At 48.1% G+C, this 15412-nt stretch overlaps 1 protein-coding gene across 2 annotated transcripts in view; it reads left to right on the top strand.

Annotated features, from left to right (window-relative positions):
* Positions 1–15070, top strand: part of rnf113a (ring finger protein 113A) — a 28284-nt gene extending 13214 nt beyond the window's left edge. The window contains exons 4-10 of one of the 2 annotated variants that reach the window (XM_043675360.2): positions 298–405; positions 2086–2195; positions 4467–4573; positions 4994–5083; positions 9589–9682; positions 9850–9956; positions 14903–15070. In XM_043675360.2, the coding sequence (XP_043531295.2) occupies positions 298–405; positions 2086–2195; positions 4467–4573; positions 4994–5083; positions 9589–9682; positions 9850–9956; positions 14903–14988 (702 nt within the window). In that variant the 3' untranslated portion in view covers positions 14989–15070. Of the gene's footprint in view, positions 1–297; positions 406–2085; positions 2196–4466; positions 4578–4993; positions 5084–9588; positions 9683–9849; positions 9957–14902 lie in introns of both variants that reach the window. The other variant, XM_087977974.1, reaches the window with a different exon arrangement.
* The last annotated feature ends 342 nt before the right edge of the window (positions 15071–15412 follow it).

The following is a 15412-nucleotide window of genomic DNA, read 5'->3' as shown; positions in this document are numbered from 1 at the left end:
TGCAGATGAGGGAAGGGGGAGAGCTCTGACCCTATATGGGCTGGGGGCTGCCTGTCCTCCTTGGGAAGGAGTTAATATATGTCCCCACATGGAATGAAATATCAGGAAAGACATGTGAAATTCACACCTGTGTAAAATAACTGTCTTTATGAACAAAGTAGTTTGAGGATATGCGTTAATGAGGGGATGATGTGGAGGAACGAGAGTCTGAGAGAGACACACATGACATTGCTTGGTGTCATGAAAGGGCAGTGTTGTAAATGCCGTATGGAGTTTTTGCCTTTCTGTCCTTCACAGAAACCTGTTGGCCCAGAGGACATGGGAGCAACAGCTGTATATCAACTGGACACTGAGAAAGATAAAGACATGCAAGCCATCTTCGAACGAAGTCAGAAGATCCAAGAGGTGAGGGGGTTTGCTGATCCCATATTGGGGTTATGTGATTTGATGGTATTTGTAACCTGCCCTGTTTCACTACATCTGCTGTGTTCCAGGAATAGTGACAGAAGCTGTTTCAGGTAAAGATAACCGGTTCTAGTGGTAGGTCTCACACCTGAAATGTTAACCTGCATTCACAGATGATGCCTTAGTCACTGAGTATTTCCAGCATTTCCTGGTTTTTATGCCTTGTCTGCATTTGGTCATGAGATTACCCAGTGAGGAGTAGGGAGTGGAAGACATAAGATGTATTTGTGAAATACAGACCATGTCACAGAAGAACCATTTTAGAAATACAGAGAGCTTATTGAGATGTCCAAACCCCAGTCTTTCTCACAGATGAGCTCAGTTTGACACGAACGCCCTCACCTAGCTGTCAACCCTAACTTTCTCTGCTTAGCCAACCTACATAGTTCCAAATTATCTCCAGGTAGCCATATTACTTGACATTGTCACTTCAATCACTTTCCCAGCTAATTTGATTCCTCGTTAGGTGATAATTTTTCATTTATGTCGCCTAGTTGACCCATCATCACGATGAGCCGTCGACCTCGGTTAATTTTGTTAGGATTCTTGATAATCTTAAAAGTTGAATTGGGTGGAAGTTTGAGATTTGGGGTTATACGGTAAGTTTTCAGTTGGTCTACAAATCCCTTCATTTGACAAAAGTGAGTGAACAAACTTCTCCAGCAGCAAAACCAAAACACTGAATTCTGGGCATCTGCGATCAAAACAGAAACTGTCAAAGAAACTCAGCATGAGCAGAAGAAGAGATACACTGGGCTGAAAGCATTAACTCTGTTTTTCTCTCCACATGTGCTATCAGACCTACTAAGCTTCTATTTATATTTGAGTTCTGCTCCTGTTGACATCAGAATCAAGGGGATGGTGCGTTAGGGTGAGGGAGAGAAAGAGACTGAATCACTGAGATCCACTGGGATGATTGTTGGAAGGATTGTTATTGAAAGTAGTCAGTCTCACAAGCACAGAGAATGAAACCGGGTAAAATGAACAATACTTACTGGGATACAGTGGCAAAAGCAGTGGGGAGATAGAACACAAGCATAGGGATTGAGAGGAACATAGTTTGCATACAACACTGCAATGGTGAAGAAATGAGATTAGATTAGATTACATTACATTACTGTGTGGAAACAGGCCCTTCGGCCCAACAAGTCCACACCGACCCGCCGAAGTGCAACCCACCCATACCCCTACATTTACCCCTTACCTAACACTACGGGAAATTTAGCATGGCCAATTCACCTAACCTGCACATCTTTGGACTGTGGGAGGAAACCCATGCACCCGGAGGAAACCCATGCAGACACAGGGAGAATGTGCAAACTCCACACAGTCAGTCGCCTGAGGCGGGAATTGAACCCGGGTCTCTGGCGCTGTGAGGCAGCAGTGCTAACCACTGTGCCACCGTGCCGCCCACTACTAACGAGGAAACAGATGTAAAAACGTGTAGTTACAATAATATAAATAAATCCTAACCATAAAGCTGTTTAACCACAATTAGTATGGGACTTTCAAATACTTTGCCACATCAACAAACAGTTCCTGCTTTCACTGTGGCTGACTCTTCAATGTCCAAAATGAGGACTATCATAATCTTGTAGTTATCCTCTTTGTAACTAACAGGAATTGAAAGGGAAAGATGATGAAAAAATCTACCGAGGTATCAACAATTACATCAAATACGTCACACCCAAAGACACGTCCATGGGAAATGCAGCTTCTGGAATGGTGAGGTGAGTGAAACATTCAGCAACGCCTCTCGATCTCCCTCCTGGATCCTTCAGGCTCGGACTCCACATTGTCTAAGGTTAGCTAGTGGAGTCCTATTCCCCGTCCCTCAGTAATGAGTGACATTACTGCCCCCAGTCCCTCAGCAGTGAGTGACATCACTGTCCCCAGTCCCTCAGCAGTGAGTGACATTACTGTCCCCAGTCCGTCAGCAGTGAGTGACATTACTGCCCCCAGTCCCTCAGCAATGAGTGATGTTACTGTCCCCAGTCCCTCAGTAGTGAGTGACATTACTGCCCCCAGTCCCTCAGCAGTAAGTGACGTTACTGCCCCCAGTCCCTCAGCAGTGAGGGACATTACTGCCCCCAGTCCCTCAGCAGTGAGTGACATCACAGCCCCCAGCAGTGAGTGGCGTTACTGTCCCCAGTCCCTCAGCAGTGCGTGACATTACTGTCCCCAGTCCCTCAGCAGTGCATGACGTTACTGTCCCCAGTCCCTCAGCAGTGAGTGACATCACTGCCCCCAGCCCCCAGCAGTGAGTGACGTTACGGACCCCAGCCCCTCAGCAGTGAGCGACGTTACTGCCCCCAGTCCCTCAGAAACAAGTGACGTTACTGCCCCCAGTCGCTCAGCAGTGAGTGACGTTACTGCCCCCAGTCGCTCAGCAGTGAGTGACGTTACTGCCCCCAGTCGCTCAGCAGTGAGTGACGTTACTGCCCCCAGTCGCTCAGCAGTGAGTGACGTTACTGCCCCCAGTCGCTCAGCAGTGAGTGACGTTACTGCCCCCAGTCGCTCAGCAGTGAGTGACGTTACTGCCCCCAGTCGCTCAGCAGTGAGTGACGTTACTGCCCCCAGTCGCTCAGCAGTGAGTGACGTTACTGCCCCCAGTCGCTCAGCAGTGAGTGACGTTACTGCCCCCAGTCGCTCAGCAGTGAGTGACGTTACTGCCCCCAGTCGCTCAGCAGTGAGTGACGTTACTGCCCCCACTCGCTCAGCAGTGAGTGACGTTACTGCCCCCACTCGCTCAGCAGTGAGTGACGTTACTGCCCCCACTCGCTCAGCAGTGAGTGACGTTACTGCCCCCACTCGCTCAGCAGTGAGTGACGTTACTGCCCCCACTCGCTCAGCAGTGAGTGACGTTACTGCCCCCACTCGCTCAGCAGTGAGTGACGTTACTGCCCCCACTCGCTCAGCAGTGAGTGACGTTACTGCCCCCACTCGCTCAGCAGTGAGTGACGTTACTGCCCCCACTCGCTCAGCAGTGAGTGACGTTACTGCCCCCACTCGCTCAGCAGTGAGTGACGTTACTGCCCCCACTCGCTCAGCAGTGAGTGACGTTACTGCCCCCACTCGCTCAGCAGTGAGTGACGTTACTGCCCCCACTCGCTCAGCAGTGAGTGACGTTACTGCCCCCACTCGCTCAGCAGTGAGTGACGTTACTGCCCCCACTCGCTCAGCAGTGAGTGACGTTACTGCCCCCAGTCGCTCAGCAGTGAGTGACGTTACTGCCCCCAGTCGCTCAGCAGTGAGTGACGTTACTGCCCCCAGTCGCTCAGCAGTGAGTGACGTTACTGCCCCCAGTCGCTCAGCAGTGAGTGACGTTACTGCCCCCAGTCGCTCAGCAGTGAGTGACGTTACTGCCCCCAGTCGCTCAGCAGTGAGTGACGTTACTGCCCCCAGTCGCTCAGCAGTGAGTGACGTTACTGCCCCCAGTCGCTCAGCAGTGAGTGACGTTACTGCCCCCAGTCGCTCAGCAGTGAGTGACGTTACTGCCCCCACTCGCTCAGCAGGGAGTGACGTTACTGCCCCCAGTCCCTCAGCAGGGAGTGATGTTACTGCACTGAGGTAGAGGTCAGTGATTTTTTTTTTAATAAGCTATGAAAAAGGCCTGGTGGATAGTGTGAGCCTTGACCTTCATTCTCTCAAGGAAAAAGTGAGGTCTGCAGATGCTGGAGATCAGAGCTGAAAATGTGTTGCTGGAAAAGCGCAGCAGGTCAGGCAGCATCCAGGGAACAGGAGAATCGACGTTTCGGGCATAAGCCCTTCTTCAGGAATGAAGCTCTTCCTGAAGAAGGGCTTATGCCCGAAACGTCGATTCTCCTGTTCCCTGGATGCTGCCTGACCTGCTGCGCTTTTCCAGCAACACATTTTCAGCTCTTCATTCTCTCAACCCCCACACAGTTTCTCTCTGGCAACCCGTCTCTCATTGGCTGTCACTGTTTTGTGTAATGCGCTGGCAGTTATTGTTAGTTTGGACACTGATTATTGTGTTTCAGGAAAGGACCTATCCGAGCTCCTGAGCACCTTCGAGCAACAGTGCGGTGGGACTATCAACCTGACATCTGTAAAGATTACAAAGAGACCGGCTTCTGTGGGTTTGGAGGCAAGTTCCTCTTGTTGTCTTCCAAGAGAAATCTCGTTGCCTTTTTCTTCTTGGTCGTCGAGATTCGAGGTTTGGAAGGTGGTTTGGCCAACTGCTTTGTCCTGGATAGTGTTGTGTTGTTGAGGTGGCACTCATTCAGGCAAATGGGCACTGTTCTATCACACTCCTGACTTATTCATTGTCGATGGCGGACAAGCTTTTGGAAGTCTGGAGCTGATTACTCACAACAGTTCTAACCTGTCCTAGTATTTATATAGCTTGTCTGGTTCAGTGTCTTAAAAACTTGACGAGTAATTTGAGAGAGGAGGTGTCCCTGGCCTCCTTCCCTATTAAAAGAGTGGCAGTGAGCTTTCATGGTGTGTGGTCTTCCTCTGCGCTCTGCTGACCAGGAGTATTTTTTTCTGTCTCTCTCCCTCATAGACAGCTGTAAGTTTCTACACGACCGATCAGACTACAAACATGGCTGGCAGATCGAACGGGAGCTAGATGAAGGCCGTTATGGTGTAAATGGTGAGTGTTATAGTTACAAATGTAATGTTACCTTAATCTTCCTTAAATGTAATGGGGTTATCACAGACAGCAATTTTAAATAAGTATTGTGGCTACTGCCAAGGCGCTGGCATCACCTGACTGCATTAAAGTACAACATGATATGTTTAGGAATTGTGATTGGTTTTAATTCCTGCTTTAGCTGAGTGAGATGCTGTTCACAAGGACAGCAGTTGTTTCAACTGATCTCATTGTCCCTGTGTGAGCAGAGGAAAGTGGGGTCATGTGTTAAGAATCCCAGTCATTATTGTAATGCGTAGACAGGAGTTGTCATGTGAGAATATAAGGTGAAGACAGGACACTCAGTTGTGAGTTTCTCTTTGGTTGAGGTGGTTAAGTCCAAATACTACCTTCCCGTGGAGCCGTTTCAAAGTAAGAGTGTGTCTTTGAGTGGGTGGGAAAGAATGAAAGAAAGATGTTCTCTTGTGTCAAGTGACTGAATGACAAAACATGCAAAAGCAAAGCTTGCCACTTTGGTAACATCCAGGATTAACTTGGGGTTGTTCTTTAAACTAAACTAGTCAAAACTATCACTTGTCACTCCGATCTAGAGTTGCTAACAACTTTACCATCACTTCAACCATCTCTTGATCTTTCTCACAAATGTAGGAAGGCTGTAGATGCTTCAGAGAGGGTGTAGAGCAGATTTCCTGGATTGGAGGGCTTGTCTTATGAAGAGAGATTGAGTGAGCCAGGGCTTTTCACACTGGAGAGAAGGGGGAAGAGAGGTGACCTGATAGAGTGGATAGCCAGAGACTTTTCTCCAGGGCAGAAATAGCTGTCATGAGGGGGTCATAATTTTAAGGTGATTGGAGGAAGGTATAGGGGAGATGTCAGAGGTAGGTTCTTTATGCAGAGAGAGGTGGATGGTGGAATGCACTGTCAGCGGTGGTAATAGAGTCAGAGGCATTAGGGATGTTTAAGCGACTGCTGGTCTAGCACATAGGTGGCAATAAATTGAGGGGTGTGTAGGTTAGCTGATCTTAGATTAAGCTAATTAATGGGTACATCGTGGGCCAAAGGGTCTGTACTGTGCTATACTGTTTTATGTTCTAAATGGAAGAAAAAGAAAAACAAATCTCTTAATGTTATTTTTGCCAAAACTCAGATCCAAAAATGTGTCATGTAGTGAGACCAGCTCACAGTATGCCACATAGACTACCCCAGTAGTTTGCAAAGGATTAACTGGACCAGCAGGAGGCTGGGAGAACACAGCAAAGCAGGCAGCATTAGGAGGGAGAGGAACACAGCAAGGCAGGCAGCATCAGGAGGTAGAGGAACACAGCAAGGCAGGCAACATCAGGAGGGAGAGGGACACAGCAAGGCAGGTAGCATCAGGAGGCTTGGAAAACACAGCAAGGTAGGCAGCATCAGGAGGTAGAGGAACACAGCAAGGCAGGCAGCATCAGGAGGGAAAGGGACACAGCAAGGCAGGTAGCATCAGGAGGCTTGGAAAACACAGCAAGGTAGGCAGCATCAGGAGGGAGAGGAACACAGCAAGGCAGGCAGCATCAGGAGGGAGAGGAACACAGCAAGGCAGGCAGCATCAGGAGGGAGAGGGACACAGCAAGGTAGGCAGCATCAGGAGGGAGAGGAACACAGCAAGGCAGGCAGCATCAGGAGGGAGAGGGAACACAGCAAGGCAGGCAGCATCAGAACGGAGAGGGACACAGCAAGGCAGGCAGCGTCAGAACGGAGAGGGACACAGCAAGGCAGGCAGTATCAGGAGGGAGAGGGACACAGCAAGGCAGGCAGCATCAGGAGGGAGAGGGACACAGCAAGGCAGGCAGCATCAGGAGGGAGAGGGACACAGCAAGGTAGGCAGCATCAGGAGGGAGAGGAACACAGCAAGGCAGGCAGCATCAGGAGGGAGAGGGAACACAGCAAGGCAGGCAGCATCAGAACGGAGAGGGACACAGCAAGGCAGGCAGCGTCAGAACGGAGAGGGACACAGCAAGGCAGGCAGTATCAGGAGGGAGAGGGACACAGCAAGGCAGGCAGCATCAGAAGGGAGAGGGACACAGCAAGGCAGGCAGCATCAGGAGGGAGAGGGACACAGCAAGGCAGGCAGCATCAGGAGGGAGAGGAACACAGCAAGGCAGGCAGCATCAGAGGGAGAGGGACACAGCAAGGCAGGCAGCATCAGGAGGGAGAGGGAACACAGCAAGGCAGGCAGCATCAGAACGGAGAGGGACACAGCAAGGCAGGCAGCATCAGAAGGGAGAGGGACACAGCAAGGCAGGCAGCATCAGGAGGGAGAGGAACACAGCAAGGCAGGCAGCATCAGAGGGAGAGGGACACAGCAAGGCAGGCAGCATCAGGAGGGAGAGGAACACAGCAGGGCAGGCAGCATCAGGAGAGAGAGGGGACACAGCAAGGCAGGCAGCATCTGTAGCGAGAGGGACACAGCAAGGCAGGCAGCATCAGGAGCCTTGGAAAACACAGCAAGGCAGGCAGCATCAGGAGGGAGAGGAACACAGCAAGGCAGGCAGCATCAGGAGGCTGGGAAAACACAGCAAGGCAGGCAGCATCAGGAGGGAGAGGAACACAGCAAGGCAGGCAGCATCAGAAGGGAGAGGGACACAGCAAGACAGGCAGCATCAGGAGGGAGAGGGACACAGCAAGGCAGGCGGCATCAGGAGGGAGAGGGACACAGCAAGGCAGGCAGCATCAGGAGAGAGAGGGACACAGCAAGGCAGGCAGCATCAGGAGCGAGAGGAACACAGCAAGGCAGGCAGCATCAGGAGGCTGGGAAAACACAGCAAGGCAGGCAGCATCTGGAGGGAGAGGGACACAGCAAGGCAGGCAGCATCAGGAGACTGGGAAAACACAGCAAGGCAGGCAGCATCAGGAGGGAGAGGAACACAGCAAGGCAGGCAGCATCAGGAGGGAGAGGGACACAGCAAGGCAGGCAGCATCAGGAGGGTGGGGGAACACAGCAAGGCAGGCAGCATCAGGAGGGAGGGGGAACACAGCAAGGCAGGCAGCATCAGGAGGCTGGGAAAACACAGCAAGGCAGGCAGCATCAGGAGGGAGAGGAACACAGCAAGGCAGGCAGCATCTGGAGGGAGAGGGAACACAGCAAGGCAGGCAGCATCTGGAGGGAGAGGGACACAGCAAGGCAGGCAGCACCAGGAGGGAGATGGACAAAGCAAGACAGGCAGCATCAGGAGGGAGAGGGACACAGCAAGGCAGGCAGCATCAGGAGGCTGGGAAAACACAGCAAGGCAGGCAGCATCAGGAGGGAGAGGAACACAGCAAGGCAGGCAGTATCAGGAGGGAGAGGGAACACAGCAAGGTAGGCAGCATGAGGAGGGAGAGGGACACAGCAAGGCAGGCAGCATCAGGAGGGAGGGGGATCACAGCAAGGCAGGCAGCATCAGGAGGGAGAGGGGACACAGCAAGGCAGGCAGCATCAGGAGGGAGAGGATGCTACCAACCAGGTCGTACCCTCTGCCTGTCTTCACTTCTGCATCCTGTCCCCACCACCCCTTTATCGACAACTCTCCCCACACCTATCCCCAGTCCTGAAGAAGGGTTGCACCCTTTTTTAAACCAGGTTTGGCCCACGACCAGTGGCCTGTTACCCAGTTTAGCTTCTAATGCATCCCAATGTTGTTTTCAGAATTTGTATTAATTTTTGTTAAACGTACGCAATTTTATTGGGCTCCACCTTTTACCCAAATCTAATTGTAAACCCAGTAATTTATTTGCAATATGAATTGATATCAATGGTCTTTTGCACTTGATGTTGAATTCTTTGTTGAACAGCTTACTTTGTACAGTTGAAGAAACAAATTGGATTTGCACATGTTCACACACACTGTCTCTCACACTTCGAGCATTCCAAACTGGTCCACAGTCCAATATTTATTAAGTGTGGTCACTATCTGTTTTCAAGGCAGTTGGGAAATAGCCTGTTATTGGCTGTTAATTTATTGGGTGTTGAAAAGTCGATCAAAATGAAATTGGGCGGCACGGGGCTCAGTGGTTAGCACTGCTGCCTCACAGCGCCAGGGACCCGGGTTCATTTCCCACCTCGGGCAACTGACTGTGTGGAGTTTGCACATTCTCCCCGTGTCTGCGTGGGTTTCCTCCGGGTGCTCCAGTTTCCTCCCCCAATCCAAAAATGTGCAGGTCAGGTGAATTGGCCATGCTAAATTACCCGCAGTGTTAGGTGCATTAGTCAGAGGTAAATGTAGGAGAATGGATTTGGGTGGGTTTCCCTTCGGAGAGTCGGTGTGGACTTGTTGGGCTGAAGAGCATGTTTCCACACTGTAGAGAATCTAAACCAATTAAACTAAACAACTTGTCTAACTAAGCTGTTCTGTGCTGGTGTGCATTTAACTTTGTTGGGGTGCTGTTCCTCTCTGAGATATATTAGTGCAGCATGTGATATTCCTAGAGATTTCAGCTTTTCAGGGATTGCACAGTAAAATGGTTCTTCGCCTGCCTTTTATTTGCAGATGATGAGAACTACGAAGTGAGCAGTGATGAAGATGATCTTCCCTTTAAGTGTTTCATCTGCAGAAAATCCTTTACCAGTCCTGTAATCACCAAGTAAGTTGGTTTGTCATGGAAAGGACATGGTATTTTTGTAAATTTAGCCAGTAGACTGATTACTGTTACATAATAATTTGTTTCCTATTGGATGACTGATATGTAATGATCTGCCAGTTCATTGGGTGATGTCCATGTCACTTAACAAGCTGCCTGTTCTTTCTCAGATGTAAACACTATTTCTGTGAAAGCTGTGCTCTGCAGCATTACCACAAATCCAAGCGTTGTTATGTGTGTAATCAACAGACCAATGGAGTCTTCAACCCCGCCAAAGGTGCGTGTTCTTGCCTTTACTTCCTGCAGTGCGGTGAGGTAGCATTTTGTGGCAACTGCTCAGTATTTGTTTATTGGAGTGTGTTTCTGTTCAAGTGTCACATTCCCTTCTGAGCATCATTCCTCAGGGACAGTCTGTGAACACATACACAGACACACACACGCAGACACAGTGTCAGACTGTGGCTGTCATTGGAGAACCTAGTATATATTTCCCAGTGTTGTACTGGGTGTGATGGTGGGCTTTCTTCTTCGTAGCAGTTTGTTACAACTGTATTTTGCTGAGTGACTTCAAAAAGGGCATTTAGGAACCAACCACATTGATGTGGATCTGGAGTCAGCTCTAGACTCAGCTTGGGTAAGGACAGCAGTTTTTTTTATTTGTTCATGAGATGTGGGCATAGCTGGACATAAGCATTTATTGCCCTGCCCTAATTACCCTTGAGAAGGTGGTGGTGAGCTGTTCCTGAAGGACATTGGTAAACTAGCTGGGTTTTTACATTAATCAAGCAGTTTCATGATCACTTCTCCTGATACTAGCATTATTTCCTGATTTAAAAAATTCAAATTTTCAAATTGTTTTTGGTGTGATTTCAACTCATTCTCTGAATAATTCATCCACGCTGTCTTGTTACTTGTTCAGTCATGAAACACAACCTTTCCATACGTCTGTGTTCATTGAGGCATTGAGCAGAGCGCCAATAATAAAACGAAGGGCTCATGCCCTAAACGTCGATTCTCCTGCTCCTTGGATGCTGCCTGACCTGCTGCGGTTTTCCAGCAACACATTTTCAGCCAATAATAGAAACCCAGGATAAGACAGAGTTTACAAAGCTGCAGCAGGTTTCTAATCCAGACTGATGATCCATCTGAGGGTTGGCTAAGATAGCAGACATTCTGCAGTGACTACAAAGCCACTTGCCCCAGTTCTGTCAGGTAGGAGGAAGAGGCATAGAAATGGGATTGGAAGAAGTAGCTGTGTGATAAGGCATAAGACTCAGGAGCAGAAGTAGGTCACTTGGCCCATCGAATCTATTCAATAACAGCATGCTTGATTACATAATCTTCACCTTCACTTGTTTTGCCTTATCGCCATAATCATTAATCCCCTTACTGATCAAGAATCAGTCAATTTCAACGTTGAATTTACAGAACAACCCAGCTTTTCCAGCTCTGTCAGATAAAGAATCTCACTATTCCCTGAGGGAAGAAAGTCTTCCTCATCTCTGCCCTCAATGGGCAAGCCCTATTCTTAAGTTACTTCCCATGACCATAGACTCTTCCATAGGTGCCAACATGGACGATGCAAACTAGATCCATTCCCTCTCCATCCCGAGGTGGTGCCCCTATCCCCGAGGTGGTGCCCTTATCCCCAAAAACAAAGAAAGAGAACAAAGAACATTACAGAGGAACAGGCCCTTCGGCCCTCCAAGCCTGTGTTGATCGAGATCCTCTATCTAAACCTACCGCCTATTTTGAAAGGATCTGTAGACCGTTGTTCCCTGCCCATTCATGTGTCTGTCTAGATACATCTTAGCTGTCGCTATTGTTCTGGCCTCTACCACCTACGCTGGCAACATGTTCAAGACATACACCACCCTCTGTGTAAAGAACTTTCCCTGTATATCTCCCCAAACCTTTCCCCTCTCACTTTGAACTTGTGACCCCTAGTAATTGAGTCCACCACTCTGGGAGAAAGCTGCTTGCTATCCAGCCTATCTATACCTCTCATGATTTTGTAGATATTAATCAGGTCCTCCTCAACCTCTTTCTTTCCGATGAAATTAATCCTAATCTACTCAACTTCTCCTCAGAGCTAGCACCCTCCGTACCAGGCAACGTCCTGGTGAACCTCCTCTCACCCTCTCCTGGTAATGTGGCAACTAGAACTGTACGCTGTATTTCAAATGTGGCCAAACCAAAGTCTTATACAACTGTAACATGACCAGCCAACTCTTGTACTCAATACCCTGTCCGATGAAGGAAAGCATGGTATGCCTTCTTGACCACTCTACTGACCTGTGTTGCCACCTTCAAGGAACAATGGACCTGAAGAGCCTCTGGACATCAATTTTCCCCAGGACTTTTCCATTTACCGAATAGTTCGCTCTTGAATTGGATCACCTCGCATTTGTCCAGATTGAACTCCATCTGCCATTTCTTCACCCAACTCTCCAATCTATCTATATTCTGCTGTATTTTCTGACAGTCCCCTTCACTATCTGCTACTCCACCAATTTTAGTGTCATCTGCAAACTTGCTAATGAGGCAACCTACACCTTCCTCCAAATCATTTATGTATATCACAAACAACAGTGGTCCCAGCGCAGATCCCGTGGAACATCACTGGTCACAGGTCTCCATTTTGAGAAACTCCCTTCCACTACTACTCTCTGTCTTCTGTTGCCCACCCAGTTCTCTATCCATCTAGCTAGTACACCCTGGACCCCAGGCGACTTCAGCTTCTTTGTCAGCCTACCATGGGGAACCTTGTCAAACACCTTACTGTATATAACATCTATATCCCTTCCCTCATCAATCAGCTTTGTCACCTCTTCGAAGAACTCTATTAAGTTTGTAAGACATGACGTTCCCTGCACGCAACCATGTTTCCTTTCATTGATAAGCCCATTTTCTTTCCCTTAGTATCTTCTCCAGTAGCTTCCCTATCACTGATGTCAGGCTCTCTGGTCTGTAATTACCTGGATTATCCCTGCTACCCTTCTTAAACATCAGCAATTAATCAGTCCTCTGGGACCTCACCCATGTTCAAGGATGCTGCAAAGATACTGTTAAAGCCCCAGCTATTTCCTCTCTCGCTCCCTTCAGTAACCTAGGATACATCCTGTCCAGACCTGGAGAACTTGTCCATCTTAATGCCTTTTCGAATACGCAACACTTCTTCCCTCCTTATCCCTGAGGAGGTATCTTTAACCCTGACGTTGGGCAAGAAATTCATGCTTCAGGATGAATACTCATGGCAAAAGAGAACAAATGTATCACCTATGTTTATACCGTTCCCTGCCACTGCTACGATCCCTTACCTTGGCCTCCCCAATCCAGCAACAGACCTCCCTCTGGATCCTCCGCTCCATTCCCGAAGAAGGGCTCATGCCCGAAACGTCGATTCTCCTGCTCCTTGGATGCTGCCTGACCTGCTGCGCTTTTCCAGCAACACATTTCCAGCTCCCCAATCCATCCCAGAATTGCTCCTGAATCCAAGGTTCTGTGGTCAGTTCTCGCATCTTCTCTGGAGTATGTTCTCTCATCCACACGGTTTGCAAGAATGTGCTGGACAGTTGTAGGGGCTGAGACTCCTCGAAAGCTACCTCTAGGTCCAGTACATGCATCATCTGCAGTCACACCCTCCTGTCCCTGATCATAGAACAAATCTGAATGACGTAATCTGAGAGGGTGAGTGCCTCCTAGAGCAAACCTTCCAGGTAACCTTTCCCTCGCTGATGTGTACAATGTCTGAAATGCAAACTCCAGCTCCTCAGTGCAGATCTGAAGTTGTTCAAGCTGTGAGCACTTGCTCCAGATAGGTTCACTCTCAATCCCATTGTCCAGCAGATGCCACTTGCTGCAGCACCTGTCCTGCCATTGCCATTGTGTTTTCTTAAATTAATTACTTTGGTATCTTTGCTTTTATCACTGGAACAATCTCCTGCTTTCTACACTTTGATACATTTTTTATATAAAACATCAGTACCAACCTTACACTTAACAGGCTATTTATAAGAAAGAAATGAAATGATTAGAGACTTAAGTTCAAACTGAAGACCTTATGTCAAGGACTAGAAAGCTGCTTTGATCAGGCAAAGAAAATCTCTTTCCTTTCCTCTGCTGAACTCCCTGAGGCATTCAACTCCAGCTTTCTGTTATAAAAGTTATGGACCAGGCCAAGCCCACTCAAAACATTTTAACTTTTCTTAATATAAGGGTAGATGTGAAGTGGGTGTTCCAGGTGTGATGCAGCTGGCCCAGCCACTCTGCTTTAAGCAAAACAGAATTTATTTACACACTATAGTTGAAGCATGAACAAAAGAAAGCAGAATTTAGAATATCTCGACTATCGGTAAACGTAACCAATTTGATGCAGTAACTATTTTTAATTAACTGTTCCAATACAGTAACATCCCATGAACACCCCTTAGCAAAAAGATAAATTCAAACACAGCTTCTTACAGGCAGGAAGGAACAACGTCCAGAGAGAGATTTCAGAGAAAGTCAGAGGGATTATTTGCTGAAGCTTGCAAATCTTCTGGGCTCTCGCATCTTGTGACCGCTATAGCTAAAACAAACCAGGAAAAATCTGAACTGGGAGAACTGGCCATTGCCCTTCCATTGTTAAACTCCCGAGACTCCCTGGCACCTCTGCCTTTCTGACCTGTCTTCAAAGAAAACAAGGACAAAATAATCTTTTTAAAGTGACAGCATTGTCACATAGGTCCCATTCAAATGAATGTGTAGAATCTGTATTGACAAAGAGACCAAAGCAGGGTTCCAGTCATTGTCACATTTGTCAAGCTGTGAAAGTTCTGCCCTCAGCTCGTGACCAGTGAACAGTACTGACCAATATCCCAGGGAGATCCCACCATCTGTCCCTTACTGAGTAAAGTACTGTTACCAGGGCTGTAATTCTCCTCCCATTCCTGGCCATGGGGAGGAAGATCCTCCACATCCTGGTACTCCAAGCACATGCTCAACTTTCAGGCGGGAAGCCAAGCCTCAAATAGGCATTGTAACCGTACTTGCCCTGACATCAGTCGATGATCACTGCCCCCAACAAGAATCACAGCATAAAGACCAGAACTGAGAAATGGGACTTGGTGCTATTTCCTCGTCCTTGGCCCTGACCACTGAGGCTGCTTCTAGCACTGAACGAGGGACGTACTCGGCAGAACAAAACAACTTACACAATTTATTTTACCCTTTCTATTTCAGAACTCATGGCAAAACTGGCAAAGCATAAAGCTGAGCACCCATCAGACCATTCCAACTCTGCAGATGAAGGGGAGTCAACCGAATAACTCTTCCCCTCTGCTCTGTGCAGAATATGTACCAAGCTTCAAAATACTTTCGTAAAATAAAGAGATTTGTTTTTGAATACTTTTTTGTTGTGCACACTAGCAATCAGCTATTCTTTAAATATTGCAATTAATTCATAATCAGCCTGAGTGGTTTATTATACTAATCAGTTAAATAATGCTTCTGGAGAGACAATACTGGCAATCTGTCAGTACATGAGGCTTTCACTGGTCGTTTATTTGAGGGAGTGGTACTCTCAAATGGAATAACAGTTGTGAAGGCTGCAGGTAACCTTGTCTTACAGTTGCTGAGTTCCGTCGGGGAGTTGATAGCTTTGAGCCTTTCCGTTACAATTTTACTATGACATCTAAATGCTTTACTCTTCATCCACAGCAACCTCTGCAAGTCAGCACTTCAGAAACGAAG

The sequence above is a fragment of the Chiloscyllium plagiosum genome, unplaced genomic scaffold (assembly GCF_037043375.1).
Source record: "Chiloscyllium plagiosum isolate Xiang-an unplaced genomic scaffold, Cpla_swu_hap1 HiC_scaffold_32, whole genome shotgun sequence".
Taxonomy (NCBI): domain Eukaryota; kingdom Metazoa; phylum Chordata; class Chondrichthyes; order Orectolobiformes; family Hemiscylliidae; genus Chiloscyllium; species Chiloscyllium plagiosum.
This window is presented reverse-complemented; position numbering and strand designations above follow the sequence as displayed.